At 43.1% G+C, this 15574-nt stretch overlaps 1 protein-coding gene across 1 annotated transcript in view; it reads right to left on the bottom strand.

Annotated features, from left to right (window-relative positions):
* The window catches only part of PSTPIP1 (proline-serine-threonine phosphatase interacting protein 1), a 632908-nt gene extending 617797 nt beyond the window's left edge, over positions 1-15111 (bottom strand). Inside the window, exon 1 of the mRNA XM_085644041.1 lies at positions 14666-15111. Coding sequence (XP_085500167.1) covers positions 14666-14698 — 33 coding nt within the window. The 5' untranslated portion in view covers positions 14699-15111. The remainder of the gene's footprint in view (positions 1-14665) is intronic.
* Between the last annotated feature and the right edge of the window lie 463 nt (positions 15112-15574).

Here is a 15574-nt window from a genome sequence, read left to right as displayed (position 1 = left end):
GCATTTACAATCTTAAGAGAACTGAGCTATTTACTACCATTTTAAAGTCTAATTTTGAGTACAGTATTGTGGACTTTTGTCGTTTGGTCTTGTGATAAGTCTATATAAAAATACTTTTTTTTACAATACAACCTGTGTGGTGTCCATCTGTAGTGTTGTCACTGTATTACTGTATGTGCTCACAAATGCTTAACACTCTGCCTCTGAGATAAGCCTGCCTGCTCGTGCCAAGCTACCAAGGGGGTGAGCAGGGGCTATTTTAGGAGTGTAGCCCCTTACCCTGACTAGACGCAAGGGTCCCTATTTGGTCAAAGGTACCTACCTCTGCCAACTAGAGACCCCCAAATCTAACACAACCTCAGCTACTGCTCTCTTTATAGCTAGACCCCGGAGCTCCATAATAAATGTGCCCACTGTCTGTAATAAACATAAGTATTTATAATTAATGCAATGAAATATGAATTTCAGCAGTTTTAATCATTTGATTTACACTCTTCCTACATAGAGTATCTTCTTTAATATTGATATTCTAAACTTCAAATTCAGAAATGCAAGTTCTAAGACACTCTGAGCAGGCACAAGTGGAACAATTTGATTATTTTACATGTTCATCTCTTTCTAAATGTGATATTAGGAAAATACTTTTTGTCTCAACTTTTGTTCTTACCTCCTTCATGTGAAACATCCGAAGGAGTCTGTGGTTAACGGGGACAAATGGTGGAAAACAATTTTCTCTGTTTTCTATCACACAAAATAACTTAAATCAAAAATGAATTTAGTTTTCTTAATATTAAGAATGCAAAACCCAACAGTTTAAAATAATGCATCATTTATTTTGGCTTTATAAATCCTACATCTTGAATGATGGCATATCATTGAAAATGTCGCTATCAAATCCAAGTGGGAAGGCACTGCAATGGAAAATGATCTAAAAACCAACTAGAGATATAAATTATAAAGATCTTTTACCAGAGGTCGCTTAGAAGGAGTGTGGCAAAGATTCACAGGGGAAGGCAAGTAGTGGTGCAGGGTTTAGCTGAAAGAGACTCAGGGCCGATTATGATGTCAAAGGGACTGGCACCAACAGGCCATTGGTGGGGGTGCCCCCGACATCCAGCATAGTGGTCCAATCTCCGCATTATGATGCGATCGGTCTAACCGCAGCAGTCGGAGGGAACGACCTATGCTTACGACAGGCTCAAGGAGCCCATCGGGGTGTTTGTCGGATCATCATCCCTAAAATGAAGGCGGTGCCTGTGCAGGCACCGCCATAGGGATTACCGTGTCCCTTTCCAACAGCCTTTGCAGGGTGGTCGACCGCCCTGGAAAGGCTTTCGGAAAGGGGCTTTAGGGGCCCCGTCCCCTGAGGGTCTCTTCAATGTGGCGCTGAGGGCACCTGTGGTGTGCCCAAAAACATCCATGCACTGTGTGCCAGGCACCACATGGTGCCTGGCACGAGGTGGCGTGGATGTTTGAAAAATGCTCTTTACCATTGCGGCTTGTGCAGCTGTACATTTCCTGGGCTGCTGCTCAAGCCGCAATCGTAAACAGCATTGTATGACTGCCTCAACTGAGGGTCCATCGTAATTGGGCTCTCGGGACCATCAACTCCTTGTCGGACAGCCCTGAGCCCAAAACGATCGCTGTCAGATGCTTGTCCTACTGCCATCGTAATGAGGTCCTCAGTATTAGGGACTACATGGTGAGATATCATGTACTATCTACTTGTTGTGGATTTGCTTACATTCTCCTCCCATACCTTACAAAAAATGAGATCGGAGTTTTGATCCATGGTGCCTTGTGCTCTGGCTTAAATTCACCATGCCACATTGTATCAAGCTACTTTACTTTAACTACTTTCTGCAGATGAAGTAACTTCAGGGTAGCTTGATCTTTCTCATAGGTGTATTACATTCCCTTCTGCTCTGTGTACGCAACTTCTAATGACTTGGCCTAGAGAAACACCTCAGCAGCACTGATCAGAAGGGAACAAAGGAATGGCCAGAGTTTGCTGAAACAAACATCTCCCAGATAGCATAGCCTTCAGGGACAATGGGCCAAGTTGGATGATCCATATGTCCCAACTACTTTTATAAAAGCAAATCCTTACCAAGCAACAGAAAATCTCAGTAGAACCTGTCATAATAAAGTCAGTCTTAATGGTGACTATACAATCAGCTGGAAAGGATATGCTTCTGTATAAACATAGAATACATTGTGATGAAGATACCTCCCTACCTCCTTTACAAGTTATTCTATACAGCAATCATATTTCTTACAGTCTACTAGGGCCCCACCAGATAAAGAGAAGAAAAATTTATATATGTCCCCAACCCCAATAACACTAACATTCAAGTAAATACACATATGTTAGAATATACATACGTGGAAACTGCAACATAATTAATCCTTGCTGGTCCTTCTTCTCTGAGATTACAGGACAAAATTAGATCTTGACTAGGTTAGGCTATTTCAACACTGCGCCTACAGCTTCATTCAAGAAAGTTCAGAAATAGTTGGGATCTCATTTTGAAAGTCATAATTCTGAAGGGAGTGGTCACAGCTCCTACTGGCCTCATTGGAATTATGAGCTCTACAGAGGCGCCACATGTGGTTGAGCGGAGAAGGGTCTGTTGGAGGATTGTGGAAGTAGGAGCCATAGCAAAAAACATGTTTGAGTTGAGTTTCTCTTTAACTCTGGTTGAGCCACAGAGGATGCTGCGGTCCTAAATTTCAACATTGCCTATCAAGAAGTGTCAGAGCAGTGATGCTTAGATTGCTATAAAATAAGGAAGGATGCGTGTTGCAAATAACACAATGACCCATCGATGTTCTCCTATGACTTCCTTTTTAAAGTGCATGCCTTTATGCGTATCTACGTTGGTATGAGTTTGCACATGACATCATAAGCCCTTTGTATAGATAGCCAAAAACCATCACAGGTTGTTATTTCCTCTCGCTTGCATTAACATCAAAGCAAACTTTTGTCTGTATACATATCATGGCAGCAGACATCCTTAGGAGGCAAAATTATGCATTCCTTTGGAGATAACATCTGTTGATCAGAACATTAGACCTAAACTTTTCTGAAACTACACAAACCAAGACAAATTACCTAGTTAAAACTCGACTAATTTGCATGCAAAGGCATTATCTGCTGTTTGCTGATGAGGTCTGCTCTAAACTTGAAGATACATCTTCAAAGCACAATTCCAACGTGGCATGGTAACACTAGTCAACACACATTGAATCTTCCTTTGTATTGTAGAATCCCAGCTGTTAATATCGGCATTGTTGCCCACCTATTTGAAATCACAGCAGTGACATAGGATGTTGCCTTTGTTTCACCTTGGTAGAAGGGAAGGTCTGTAAATACAGGCAGCCACAAGTCTCTGACCCCCAAGAGGGATTTTCATTGCCCATATCCTGCCTTATACGCCTCTAGAGAACTACCTGCTAGCAGTGCGAACCTGAACCTTGGACTGCCAAACGATCAAGTCTGGTATTTCAAATGACACACCACGCATCAGCAAGACCCATAGCCAGAAAGAATGCACAGAATTCCTTTTCCCTGACATCACTACACTGGCTCCATGCCAACACCGGAGTTAACATATTTACCCCCAAATATTGTGTTAACAAAATGCAAAACTGTATTCCTGTGAGCTTAACAGAAGTAACAAAAGCTCCTGCAAGCATTCTGCAACTCCAAATGTGGGAATACCCTCCCCAGTTCAAGGACCCTCATTTAGAGCACATCCTGGTGGCCATGCACAACAAAGGTAACCTTCTCACCTACAGATGTACCTTCTCCCTTCCATGAAGCTCTCTGAGGTGAGGTACAGTGTATTTCTTTCATTCAGTCTTTCCCATGAGACTGTGAGACCCAGAAGACTTAAGACCCAACAGCACCAATTTACCATTGCTACTGTTTTTAGGTCTCACCTACGCAGCCTGCATGCACTACATAGGAGAGTCCTTTAGTAATCGGTTCGCTTTTTCGCCCAAATATGTGCACTTGTTGCATTGCTTTCAATGGCAACGCGTTCACGTTTGGCGATTCCCTTGCGGGAGCGAGCTTTGGCAACATCTGTTTGTAATTAACGTCCTAACAGATGGTGCCCAAGGTACGCTCCTGCAAGGGAATCGCTGTGTGTTCTCTCGGCTGCACCCCCCCCGCCCCTCCTACTTGTTAACCCGTTTGTTCACCGTGTTTTAAAAGTTGACAGGCAGTTGTTGAGTTCTCAGCTGTATTTTAATATATTTTGAAAACTTCAGCAAGTGTATATTGAAGGTGACTTTTTCATTAAATAATTTAATAATTTTAGACAAAAAGACTGTACAGGCAAAAAATATATTCCTTGTATTTATTTTAAGGGGGCTATGCTATTTGCAACATGGCAAACTTATTGCTTGCGTACTCTCTTCTGTTGTCGTGAGGCGTTCTTCAGATTCTAAAATGGACTTCTGCTGTTTATTAAGCCATCATGTGTCAGTAGCATTTCTTTTATGAGAATGACAATCGAAACATGGCGGTATTTACAGTAGCGTCCTCCCCAAGATGGGCACTATTGGCACTTCCGGTGGATTGAAGCTGCGCATGTCGGGAAGTAGGAGGGGGTACTTTCTATGGGCAGAGCGTCGCTTGACGGACCGGGTGGGACCCAGCAGCTGCCTCCATAGTAAGCACCTGCTAAAGGGGGGAGCAGTGTGTGAGGATGGGGAGGCCTTTTCGTCAGCTCTCTTTTAGCGCAACAACAGGCGTAGACTAACGGGGTAACACTGGGAGACCAAGCCCTGGTTCTGACCATCTCAATATGGCTCAAGACTCAGTATTTTCATAACGTCATTTTCAGGCATTGTTTGAGTATGCCTGGACTTCGTTCTCTATAGCAGTGGGTATTTGAGCCTCATTGCGTTAAATTCTGGGGAGACTATTTTGCTATATTCGAAAAATCGTTCTCTTCCAACTAAATTTCTTCCCCCATTCCTTAAGGTCCCTATTAGTGCAACCTCGCCTAAATCGAGAGCGGGTAGCTAGTAATTTTGATATACTATCTTAGCGTAATGGGAACCTGATTTGGAAAAGGATGGGTCGGATACAACAACTCACCTTTCCGTACCCACTTTGGTGGAGTTTTGGCCGTTTCCAGTGCTCTTTTAGTGGACTGCCACACTTAAGATGAAACCGCTTCCGCTTTAGCTCATTCTGGATTGTCAATGGCAGGGGATTTTTGGGGAAAGTCACTATGATTTTTTTCTCATAAGAACACAGCCAACCATACGAACGTCAAATTTCCTCTTAATAGCCACACAAGGCTCTATACCATCCCAAATAAACGTTTTTTGTGAAAAGTTGTAGGATATTACTATTCAAAGTGAAATCAATTACAATCTGGTGCTCTGGATTCTATGCTTGTAGTTCAGTCTATGCCCGTAGTAAACTTTGAAATATGACAGCACCTAAGTAATCATAATTCAACAATCAGGCTGTGGGTGTTTTTCCATCGCCGGATTCTAGTAGCTTCATGGAGATCAGATATTTTTTTCAAATTTCTGTGCAGTATGTATCCTTCTCATCCATTTTACTTAATTGTAGACTGGCTCGCGAGCCTATAGGCCTAATAGTGAGGCCCATGTTCTCTCACCAGACACTAATCAGCGATCTAACATTGGATAGAATGTGTCATATGAAGTAAGGCAAGGTAATCGGATAGCTGAGTCGGCCCTTTTCTGAGTCTAATTTGTAACCTGGGAGTTACAAACGTCTCTGTATCCTGTCCTAAAAAACTGAGCTGTTTTAGTGTCAAGGTTGTCATACAGTATGGAAATCGAATGACAAGCTCTTATTGCAGTTGCGGTTGTGGATTAAAACGGTACGGTTCATTTGTGACGAAGTGTAACAAGCATTGGCACAGCCAATCGGTCTCGCCTTTGGGACCTAATAAGTGTTTAGCCCTGCAACAGTTGATGTTGTTGCACCAAGGATATTGTGCTGCATAACTAAATACTTATAATGTCCCAAAGGCGAGACCTATTGGCTATGCAAATGCTTGTTAAAACTTGAGAGGAGTCACAGCTATAATAAGACACAGGGAGAAAGCAGGTGGTGGCAGGAAGAGGACTCAAGTTAATCAGAGATATTTTAAGACATGGGCAGGGCCAGCTTTAGCGCTGGTGGTGCCCGGTCAGACAATGTTTGTAGGAGCCCCACAAATACCTCCTCCTCCACAGATTCCCTCACTCACACCCTTTAAAAGTGCCCCTCAAGTCTCCATAGCCACTCTCTCTCCTGCATTTCATTTGTTTTATAGCGCCACTCATACCAATGTAAGGTGTCACAGCACGTTACAGCACATACACATTACACAGAGACAATCATAAGTGCGTAAATTAGTCAATAAGAAATATTACATCAGGCCGCGGACTACAAGGTGTAGGAGTCACAAGTCATCCCTACTGGTAGACAGTATAGTTTAAGAGTGCTTGGTCTGCAGAAGCACAAACTCAGAATTTAAAATGTAACACCATGGATGGGGGTTGGTTTTACTAATACAAATTGATTTCTACCCAAATGAACCCTTTCTGCGACATTAGGATAATGAAAGACTGGGGGAAAAATCATATCCTGTAATCTATACCTAGCAGATTGCATGCCGCTCTTTGATGATAGTTAATAGCTCACTGTTCTAAATTAGGATTTAAACTTATAAACTGCAAGTAACAAAAAGGTCTCTCTGACAGAAGCAGTAATACACTGACATATTTACATTAATGTATGATCTGCATTGTTTACCTGCTTTGCAGCAGGCATTTTAACCTCCTGTGCTACTTTATGATAAGTCAAAACTTCCACTAGACAAAACTCCAATCTCTCTGCAGCAGGTCCATCAATCACCAGAGTTATCGTGACGTTTTAATGGTTGCCTGGAAATTGCTGCAAGCAAGGAACATAGCAGCAGGTGCTTTTAAAACCAGCCGCAGCCCGTGGAGGGAGTTCGTTTTATTTATTTAATTGTTTACTTACCTCCAATTGTCCATATTCCGATTTTTAGTACTCCCCACCCTCCCCTCCCCCGCCCCGCCTTTCCGCCCCACGGAACTCCCTCCACGGGCCGCGGCTGTTTAAAACCCTATTATACTTGAAAACATCCGCGCCCCACTAAAGTCAGCACCAGGTACAGTGGCACCGATCGCACCGCACTGGACATGGGCAAATTGCCCAGATCCCCTACCTTCCAGGCCCTCCCTCCCCACCCCCCCATGAAAGTGAACTTTCTCTCTAGCTCATGTCTGTATTTTTGTATCTTATATTTTTGTGTATTTTGTATTTCGCATAATTCAATATTGTTAGGCAACATAGGGCTTGATTTAGCAAACATGAGTACTAAAATTCAAAGCTGTTCCTAACAGGCGACCCCAAAATATTTTTCTCTGCCTCACCGACAGCCCAACCTGCCTTCTCTACCTCAGGTGGAGACGTCATCCCACTTCCAGAGCGAGGACATGACACAGAGGTGCTAATACACAAGATACATGACAACGCCCTTATTTTTTTACTACAACTTTCGTTGCATCCATCACCTATCAATTGACACAGCCCCATTTATTTAATGAGTTTATCCTCAGTTTGCAAATATTTATACACATTACGACGATAAACCGTGTAGCAAACGTTTAATCTAGATGTAACCAATCCTGTAGATACACAAAATGCACTGAAATATTTCCGTCATGAAAATGACAAATAATTCATTTAAATGTCGCTTTTTCTACGTTTTAGTACATTTTTAACATTTGAATTGTGTGTTTTTAAGGATGTGTATATTTCTAATCGAAATAAACGTATTTATGACTAAACTAAATTTAATTAAAATAAAACTTTTCATTTTTCATATTGCAGGCCTCCTCAGATGTACAGAAGACATTGCTCTAGATAAGTTCTTGAGGTTATAAAGTGCTGAGTAATAAATGTTGAATTATTTCACAGTCTTCTCTACACAATGTACGGGCCCTGTAAATATCTGAAACGGATGACCCTGCCCCCAAAACCTTGTGATACTAGGGTCCTGTACAAAGTCCAGGTATCCTGACAGGCAGTCCATCATTTAGACCCCATAAATCTGTCTTTTGCTCCAAATATAAGTAGATGTAGCTTTGGGAACAAGGATTAAAATTGACGGATCAACAAACATATCACTAGGGTTTACTCATTCCATTCGGGTCATACAAAAGGTACCATTACCAATGTCACAATGAGCATATTATTTCTTAATTGTCTCGTAACACAGTGCCAACAAACAATAGTGGAGAACAGTTCCAAGACAGACAAACAACCACGTGCTAGGATCAAGCACGGGTTCAAACCAAACACAAAATGTCAATTAGGCTCCGAAGACATTTCTTCACAGGAACATGTTGAAGCCATTGACAGGGTGGAACACGTGTGGCAACCACGCATGTGCACAGAATCACAACATATTATGATACTATGATTCAATTACCTAATTTAAGGCGCAGCTGAATGTGACTTTTATAAACTTCATAGGGCCATGACCTTCAAATCTCCATCTTCATCCTATGCCAATTTATTGTCAAATACTATATCCAAATACCGGTAAGAATTTTGTGTGGCAATCATCTATCACGTACGCATAATACCCCATCTAGATAGGACCACACAATAGCCAGCGAGCCAAATTCCTGAAAGCATTTATGATGGTGAGACGTCCTACCTGAGTACTCTGTAATGTACGTACTTGTACACGCCTTCAGGAATCGGTAAAGACACGCCCAAATATTAGAAGTACAAAGATGGCAAAGTCCTTTCCATATTAACTAATTGTATATTAACATTCCACGAATTTTCCCATTCTATAGGTTTTGTGGGTAATTCACAAAGCATGTATGAGTACATAAAATAGAACTACAGGAATGCCTCGGTGAAGTGGCACCATTGTCTGAATCCTTGACAGGCCAATTGTCAAATGGTAGGAACGCGAATTATCTACCAGGGCTTGGAGTACCCATTGCAGTCCCACAGGTGTTGGATCACAGGTGACAATACAGACAGGAAGTGAACATTCACAGATATTAAAAGGTCGCTATTGTGACTCCAAGTGCTGCTTGACCTGAAAATTGACAGACTACTGAAGCGACTAAACAGGTATTTTCTTGTACTCGCATGGATTTACTGGATTTTTTTAAGACACGTATATGTAAATTCAGATGAGAGCTACATAATCCTGTTATTGGAAGCCTCAGAGCCCCAAGGCAAGGCCTGGTCATGAGCACAAGAGTTGCTTTGTTTCCTCCAAAAGAAACGCGCACGCATCACGGCCACTGCCCCTGCGTCGCTGTTTCACCGTCTGTAAAAGTAACACTTTATTCACTGAACAAAAAGATTGGAGCAAGGAGTAAAAGATCAAGACCCCCTTAGATGTTTTCAATACCGAAGACATCTTTAGAAAACGAAGCACTGCAAAGTAAATCTCGTTTTTGCTTCGCTTTTAAAAACTTAATATCTTTTGGAATTTGTTTTTGATGTACTGATGGTGCTTTTATTTGACTTTCGTACATAAGATCTCCTCACCTGAGCAGACTGAGCTGAATTCATCTTTTACTGAGTAGTACACGGAGTTTTATCTTATACTGAATCGATAAGTACCTGAAAACCTTCATGAAAGACAAATTTGTGAAATTCTTTACAATGTAAAGGGTAATAATTTTAGACAATTGTTTTGCCCAATGTGTGCCATGCTTCAACATACTGATGAGGTAGAGGAATTTATTACGTAATTTTACACTTAGGGAAGAATATTTCTTCAGGTCTCTTGCTACCCCCCGCCAGGTTCAGCTTTCTACCTGCTAGCTGTGGCCTGCTTCTCATCACCTCAGATGTTTCTCTCGCTTCTCATTCCCACAGAAGTTTCTCTTGCTTCTCATTCCCACAGATGTTTGTCTTGCTTCTCATCCCCTCTGATGTTTCTCTTGCTTCTCATATCAACAGAAGTTTCTCTTGCTTCTCCTCCCCTCAGATGTTTCTATTGCTTCTCATTCCCAAAGAAGTTTATCTTGCTTCTCATCCCCTCAGATGTTTGTCTTGCTTCCCATTCCCACAGATGTTTCTCTTGCTTCTCATCCCCTCAGATGTGTCTCTTGCTTCTTATCCCCTCAGGTGTTTCTCTTGCTTCTCATTCCCACAGATGTTTGTCTTGCTTCTCATCTGTGGGAGAAGTTTGTCTTGCTTCTCATTTCCACAGATGTTTGTCTTGCTTCCCATTCCCACAGATGTTTCTCTTGCTTCTCATCCCCTCAGATGATTCTCTTGCTTCTCATGCCCTCAGATGTTTCTCTTGCTTCTCATCCCCTCAGATGTTTCTCTCGCTTCTCATCCCCTGAGGTGTTTCTCTTGCTTCTCATTCCCACAGATGTTTGTCTTGCTTCTCATCCCCTCAGATGTTTCTCTTGCTTCTCATTCCCACAGATGTTTGTGTTGCTTCTCATGCCCTCAGATGTTTCTGTTGCTTCTCATATCAACAGACGTTTCTCTTGCTTCTCATCCCCTCAGATGTTTCTCTTGCTTCTCATTCCCACAGAAGTGTATCTTGCTTCTCTTCCCCTCAGATGTTTGTCTTGCTTCCCATTCCCACAGATGTTTCTCTTGCTTCTCATACCCTCAGATGTGTCTCTTGCTTCTCATTCCCACAGAAGTTTGTCTTGCTTCTCATTTCCACAGATGTTTGTCTTGCTTCCCATTCCCACAGATGTTTCTCTTGCTTCTCATCCCCCTCAGATGATTCTCTTGCTTCTCATCCCCTCAGATGTTTCTCTTGCTTGAATGTGTGCTTCGTCAAGAATTCTCTTCCTCTGGTCCTGAGCCTCTTCACCAACCCCCGCTCCCTTCAGTATACACGGTCACTCAGGTCAAGTAGCTCACTCATCAACATTAGAAAGAGGTGGAAAAGTGGTTTCAATCAATTTCCTTCTGCATCCCTTCACCAGATCACTTGGCTGACATTGCTCTCTACAAGGTCATGGAGCTTGGCGGTCGGCCATCTTCATTGGCACTGCAACTAAGGGAGGTATTCTTCCACTTTTAATGTGAAGTACTTCACCTAGTAAAAGGGAGCACGAGTCTAGTGGCATCAACCCCTGGTGCTTGGGAGGACTAACCATTTGGGACAGGGACAAACCCAAGGTAGGCTGGAAGAAAAGGGCCCACTTTCTGGTTTGAAAGGACAAAGGTTGCTTCTGCTCATTTTGCCACGGAACCAGCACTGACGGAGAAACACGCAATGTCTATACAGGCTGATACGTTATTTGCTGTGATGAGAAATACTGCTTCTCTGTACTTTGCCTTGCTCTGAAATATAGGATATTTCCTGCGGACGGCTGGCTTGCACATTGTGCTCACTTTGTTCCACATGCGGCAGGTAGTGACATATTTTCCAGGGCTGCTTTTGTCTCCCAGTCAAACCTTGGATAAGGAAATTAATTAAAGGAAGAAATTATGTAATATCTGCACACTCCGCTGATAATATGTACACATACAGAATATATTTCTAAGCGAGCTGTGGAGTGTGACTTTCTTTCCTACATGATCTATTGATTCCAGTCTGCTGCATGTCGTAAAGACATTCTTTAATAGTGCATGGAAATAGCTTTTATGCTCGCTTCTTAACAAGTTTTGTATAAAGCAACTCCTCAATTATAGACGTTTAGTGAAAAGTCTAATGGTACCAAACATCTGGGTCCCTCACAGGGTGCTGGACCCGTCTATAGAACTGTTTTTTAGGTCTCGCCCAAAAGCATAAGCGAGAGAGCAAAACTTTAAATACAAAAAACATAAATCGGAGCTTTAAACCTGATAATGGAAAACAGTGATGCAGGCAATGATGCAAAATAAAGTTTATTCTTATGGCTGTGAAATAATAGATCTGCGGTGATTAAGTACACGAAGGAGGTATTTTTAAGCATTTCTTGAAGAGGGCTTTTGATGGAGGTGGGGGTAGTGCATTCCATATTTTATTTTTACGCCCACAGAAAGATTTTTTTAGGCACAGAGAAGAGTGATGTATCATTGTGTGGAAGGATGCATGTGTTAAGCGTGTCAAGGGAGCCATAGACCTCTCTACATGTTATTATTGTGTGTGTAGCTGCAGTGTCCTGTGTAAGAGAGAGGTGTGTAACTTTGTCCACAATGCGCTGGTTCTGCTAGTGGTAACTACCATGGCGATATCCTTAGTTCATGTCTTTTAATGGTGATCTATCCACGCTGTGGGCATTATATGCACATAGCCATGTAGATTTGAAGTTCACTGGCCTCTGACATGCCTGGCTATGATCCAGCCTCTTTAGCTGGATCAGGATGGCCTTGATTACGAGTGCATCGTCCTCTATGTGTTGGTTTGCTGTTGTTATTTATTTCAGAGTTGTCCTTCCTAGGTGATCAATACAAACAGCGGTTATAACATGAACGTCGCTATAGAATTTCTGGACCAGACTGGTTTCCAGTGTAACTTCGACAGCAATAGTTAAGGTCTTCTGAGAACCACTTTCTTGAGCCTTGCCACCCTGTTCGGTCGGATTGTAATCTATTGTCCAGCTTTCCACAGACTGCCTGCCCCGCATACTACCTACCTCCTCCATGTCCTTCTGCCCACACAGAGATTGGTCCATAGTAATTCTCTTCCACAAGCACCTGTAGATAGTAAAACATTTTTCAAATCTTGTATTTTAAGTGAAATGACCACTGAAGGCCCAGATTCTATATTAAAAACAAAGCTTTGGACTATAGCCATTTCCCGCTGAAAGCCAATATTTCTCTCCATGTGTTCCCATAACTGGAGTTTCACGCTGTTTGGTGCTCACTTTCCCTTCATATTAAAGAACACTATATGTTTCAGCGCCCAGGCCAATATGCCGCATAGCTAAATACATATAAGGTCCCAAAGGCGAGACTGATGCATTGCAAATGCTTGTTTTTTAAAGCGATGGTGTAAGATGGAAAGCATATCATACCTTGAGGCCTCCTATTTTCTCTGGACCACCCATAAAACGTGGAGAATGTGATGGCGAGTAACAATCATGAAGATGGTCTAGATAGCCAATTTCCTTCTAGAGAGCACACAGACTAAGCAGACTAGGCCTGGGTGCATTTATGTATTTGCCAATAAAGTTTTGGGAGTGTGGCAAAGTTGGCAACTTCAGGGAATCGGAAAGTTTATCACCTCAGGAACACAATACATGAAGGGTGAAATCTCCTGCAAAACACATGTGTTTCGAGTCCCTTCGGCCCTTTGCGGGACTGCAAATGCACTCAGATATTACAACAAGCATTGTCAAAACCAACATGTCTTGGCATTAACCTATTGTATTTGCCAATGCTTTTCACCAAAGTTTGGCAAGCAGGCTGCCAAAGCATTGTAATGCATGCACACATGTGTATCATAACACTTGCTGACCTGTGTCTTGTGACACACGTGTGCGCATGAGTTATGCTACATGCCGGCTATTTTTGATTGACATTTTTCAACATTGCGGATGCCACTGTGAGAATGGTTAAATAAAATGTTCAAAATATGAAAGAGTGTGCGCAATAAGCTAAATAAGGAAGTGAGTGTCCTGTCAGCAACTTTGCAGCTGCTGGGCCCTCTTGAAAAACACAAAAATTAAAGCAAGGAGAGTGGGAGCAGGATGAGAAGCATCAGAGAATGTGGGGAGTGAAAAGTGAATGGGCGGGGAAGGAAGAGGAAAAGGGAAGAGAGATAAAGAATTACAGGTATTCCCATGGAATACTAAAAACAAAATTTAAAAAAGTTGCTCATGTATGCAGTAGAACGATACAACGTATCCAGTCAGAACACTGTAAGAAAGAAATGTTCCTGGGTGGGACTAACACAAGAACAGGGAGTGCAGGTAACTGAGACAGACACCAAAGCCACCCAATCAGCACCAAGAGGAAGGCCCAAAGCTCACTCCAGGCATATGATATGTGATGGAAACAGAACAAACGAGTTTTTGTAGTCGAGTCCTCAAAATCGCTCTAGAAGACTCTTCCGTAATACACATCATGCATTTGCGCATTTTGCACCGTGCCATGTATAGTGACGTTCCCCTCAGGCATCGGAGCCACATTACTGATACAGATGCATGGGTAAAACAGCCGTCAGGGGTGTGATATGTGTAAGCCGCCAAGGAAGTTGTCGTTGATTACACCCTTTGGGAGGAGACATGGACATGGAGGAGGGCATGACTCCCTCCCTACCCGAGGGCACGGTTACTCCAGCACTACCGGCTCTGATGTCCTCTCAATGCTTTTTTAATGTGCTATTTAACAAATACAATAGAACAAACATATATCTCAAAATCTCACAGAGTGACAGATCTAACTGTAGTCCCGATTCACAAGGAGGTAACCAACAAATATAGTGAGCTGCACCTCATCATTTCTTAGGAAAAGAGGAGGGGGTAAAGGGTCAGCTCTTCTGCATCTGCTAAAATACACCATGAGTCTCCTTTTTAAGGCAAAAGCACACACAGGCAATTCAGTCCACTGTGCTTCTCAGTTTATGCATTCATTAATTCAGACAACGAATGAACAAAAAGAGGCTTAATCAAGTGCGCTGATATTACATGTAAGCGGCGTCTGTCGGGCACTTACCCAAAAAGCATCTTTAAACTCCAGCCGGGCCATGATGGTCGCTCTTGTGCGTGCAACAGGTGAACCCAGCCAAGAAAGGTGTTGTGGTTCCTCTCAGCCTCCCCTCGGCGCAGAAGAACCGAAGCTTCCAGCTCCTGCAGCCACAACCCACCGGAGCCGACAAGCGGAAAACACCGAGGCCTGAAGTCCACTCTCTGCAGGGGAGGTGGAAATGAGGAACCCCTGGGCTGCCAGATGAGATCACTAACCGCACGTGCAAAAACTCCTCAGGCAGGCCCCTTTCAGTTCACTGAAAACTGAACTGAGTATTGCACAGAAACAAAATGTACAGTCTTAAAACACACAGAGCATCGACAAACTGCATCCTCTCTTCTCCACTGTGGGGCAGTTTCCGAAAGCTCTGCAGAGGCGTCGGAGCAGCGCACACTGAGGCATTGTCAGAGACCCCTCCCGCCCCTGCCGCCGCAAAGATGGCACAAGTTCACCCGACAGGAAGTGAGGCAGATTTAACCTCAAACAGACGCATGCTTCTGAGTTCTCACTAGAAAGAGGGCTTTTAACATCATATCGGTTTCCCAGCAGTATATATTTTCTTTGCGTTTACAGCCAGGCTGTTTTCAGAACTTCAGAAAAATGGGACAGTGAAGTATCTCTGGATGCTGCAGGACCTCTCAAGTTAAGCTGGCGAGATAATAAAGCAGACGGCGTGATGCGGGTTGCAGCAGGCGTAGCGCAGATACTCGGAGGTGAAGTAGACGTGATGATAAGGCAGACACTGACTCGGGGTTGCAGCAGGCGTGATTCAAATACTCGGGTTGCAGCAGGCGTTATGATGAAGCAGACGCTCGGGGTTGCAGCAGGCGTCATGATGAGGCAGACGCTCGGGGTTGCAGCAGGCAGAGGCGCAAC

Source organism: Triturus cristatus, chromosome 3_1 (genome assembly GCF_964204655.1).
Source record: "Triturus cristatus chromosome 3_1, aTriCri1.1, whole genome shotgun sequence".
NCBI lineage: Eukaryota > Metazoa > Chordata > Amphibia > Caudata > Salamandridae > Triturus > Triturus cristatus.
The sequence above is the reverse complement of the archived record's forward strand: the minus strand, read 5'-3'. Positions and strand labels throughout refer to the sequence as shown.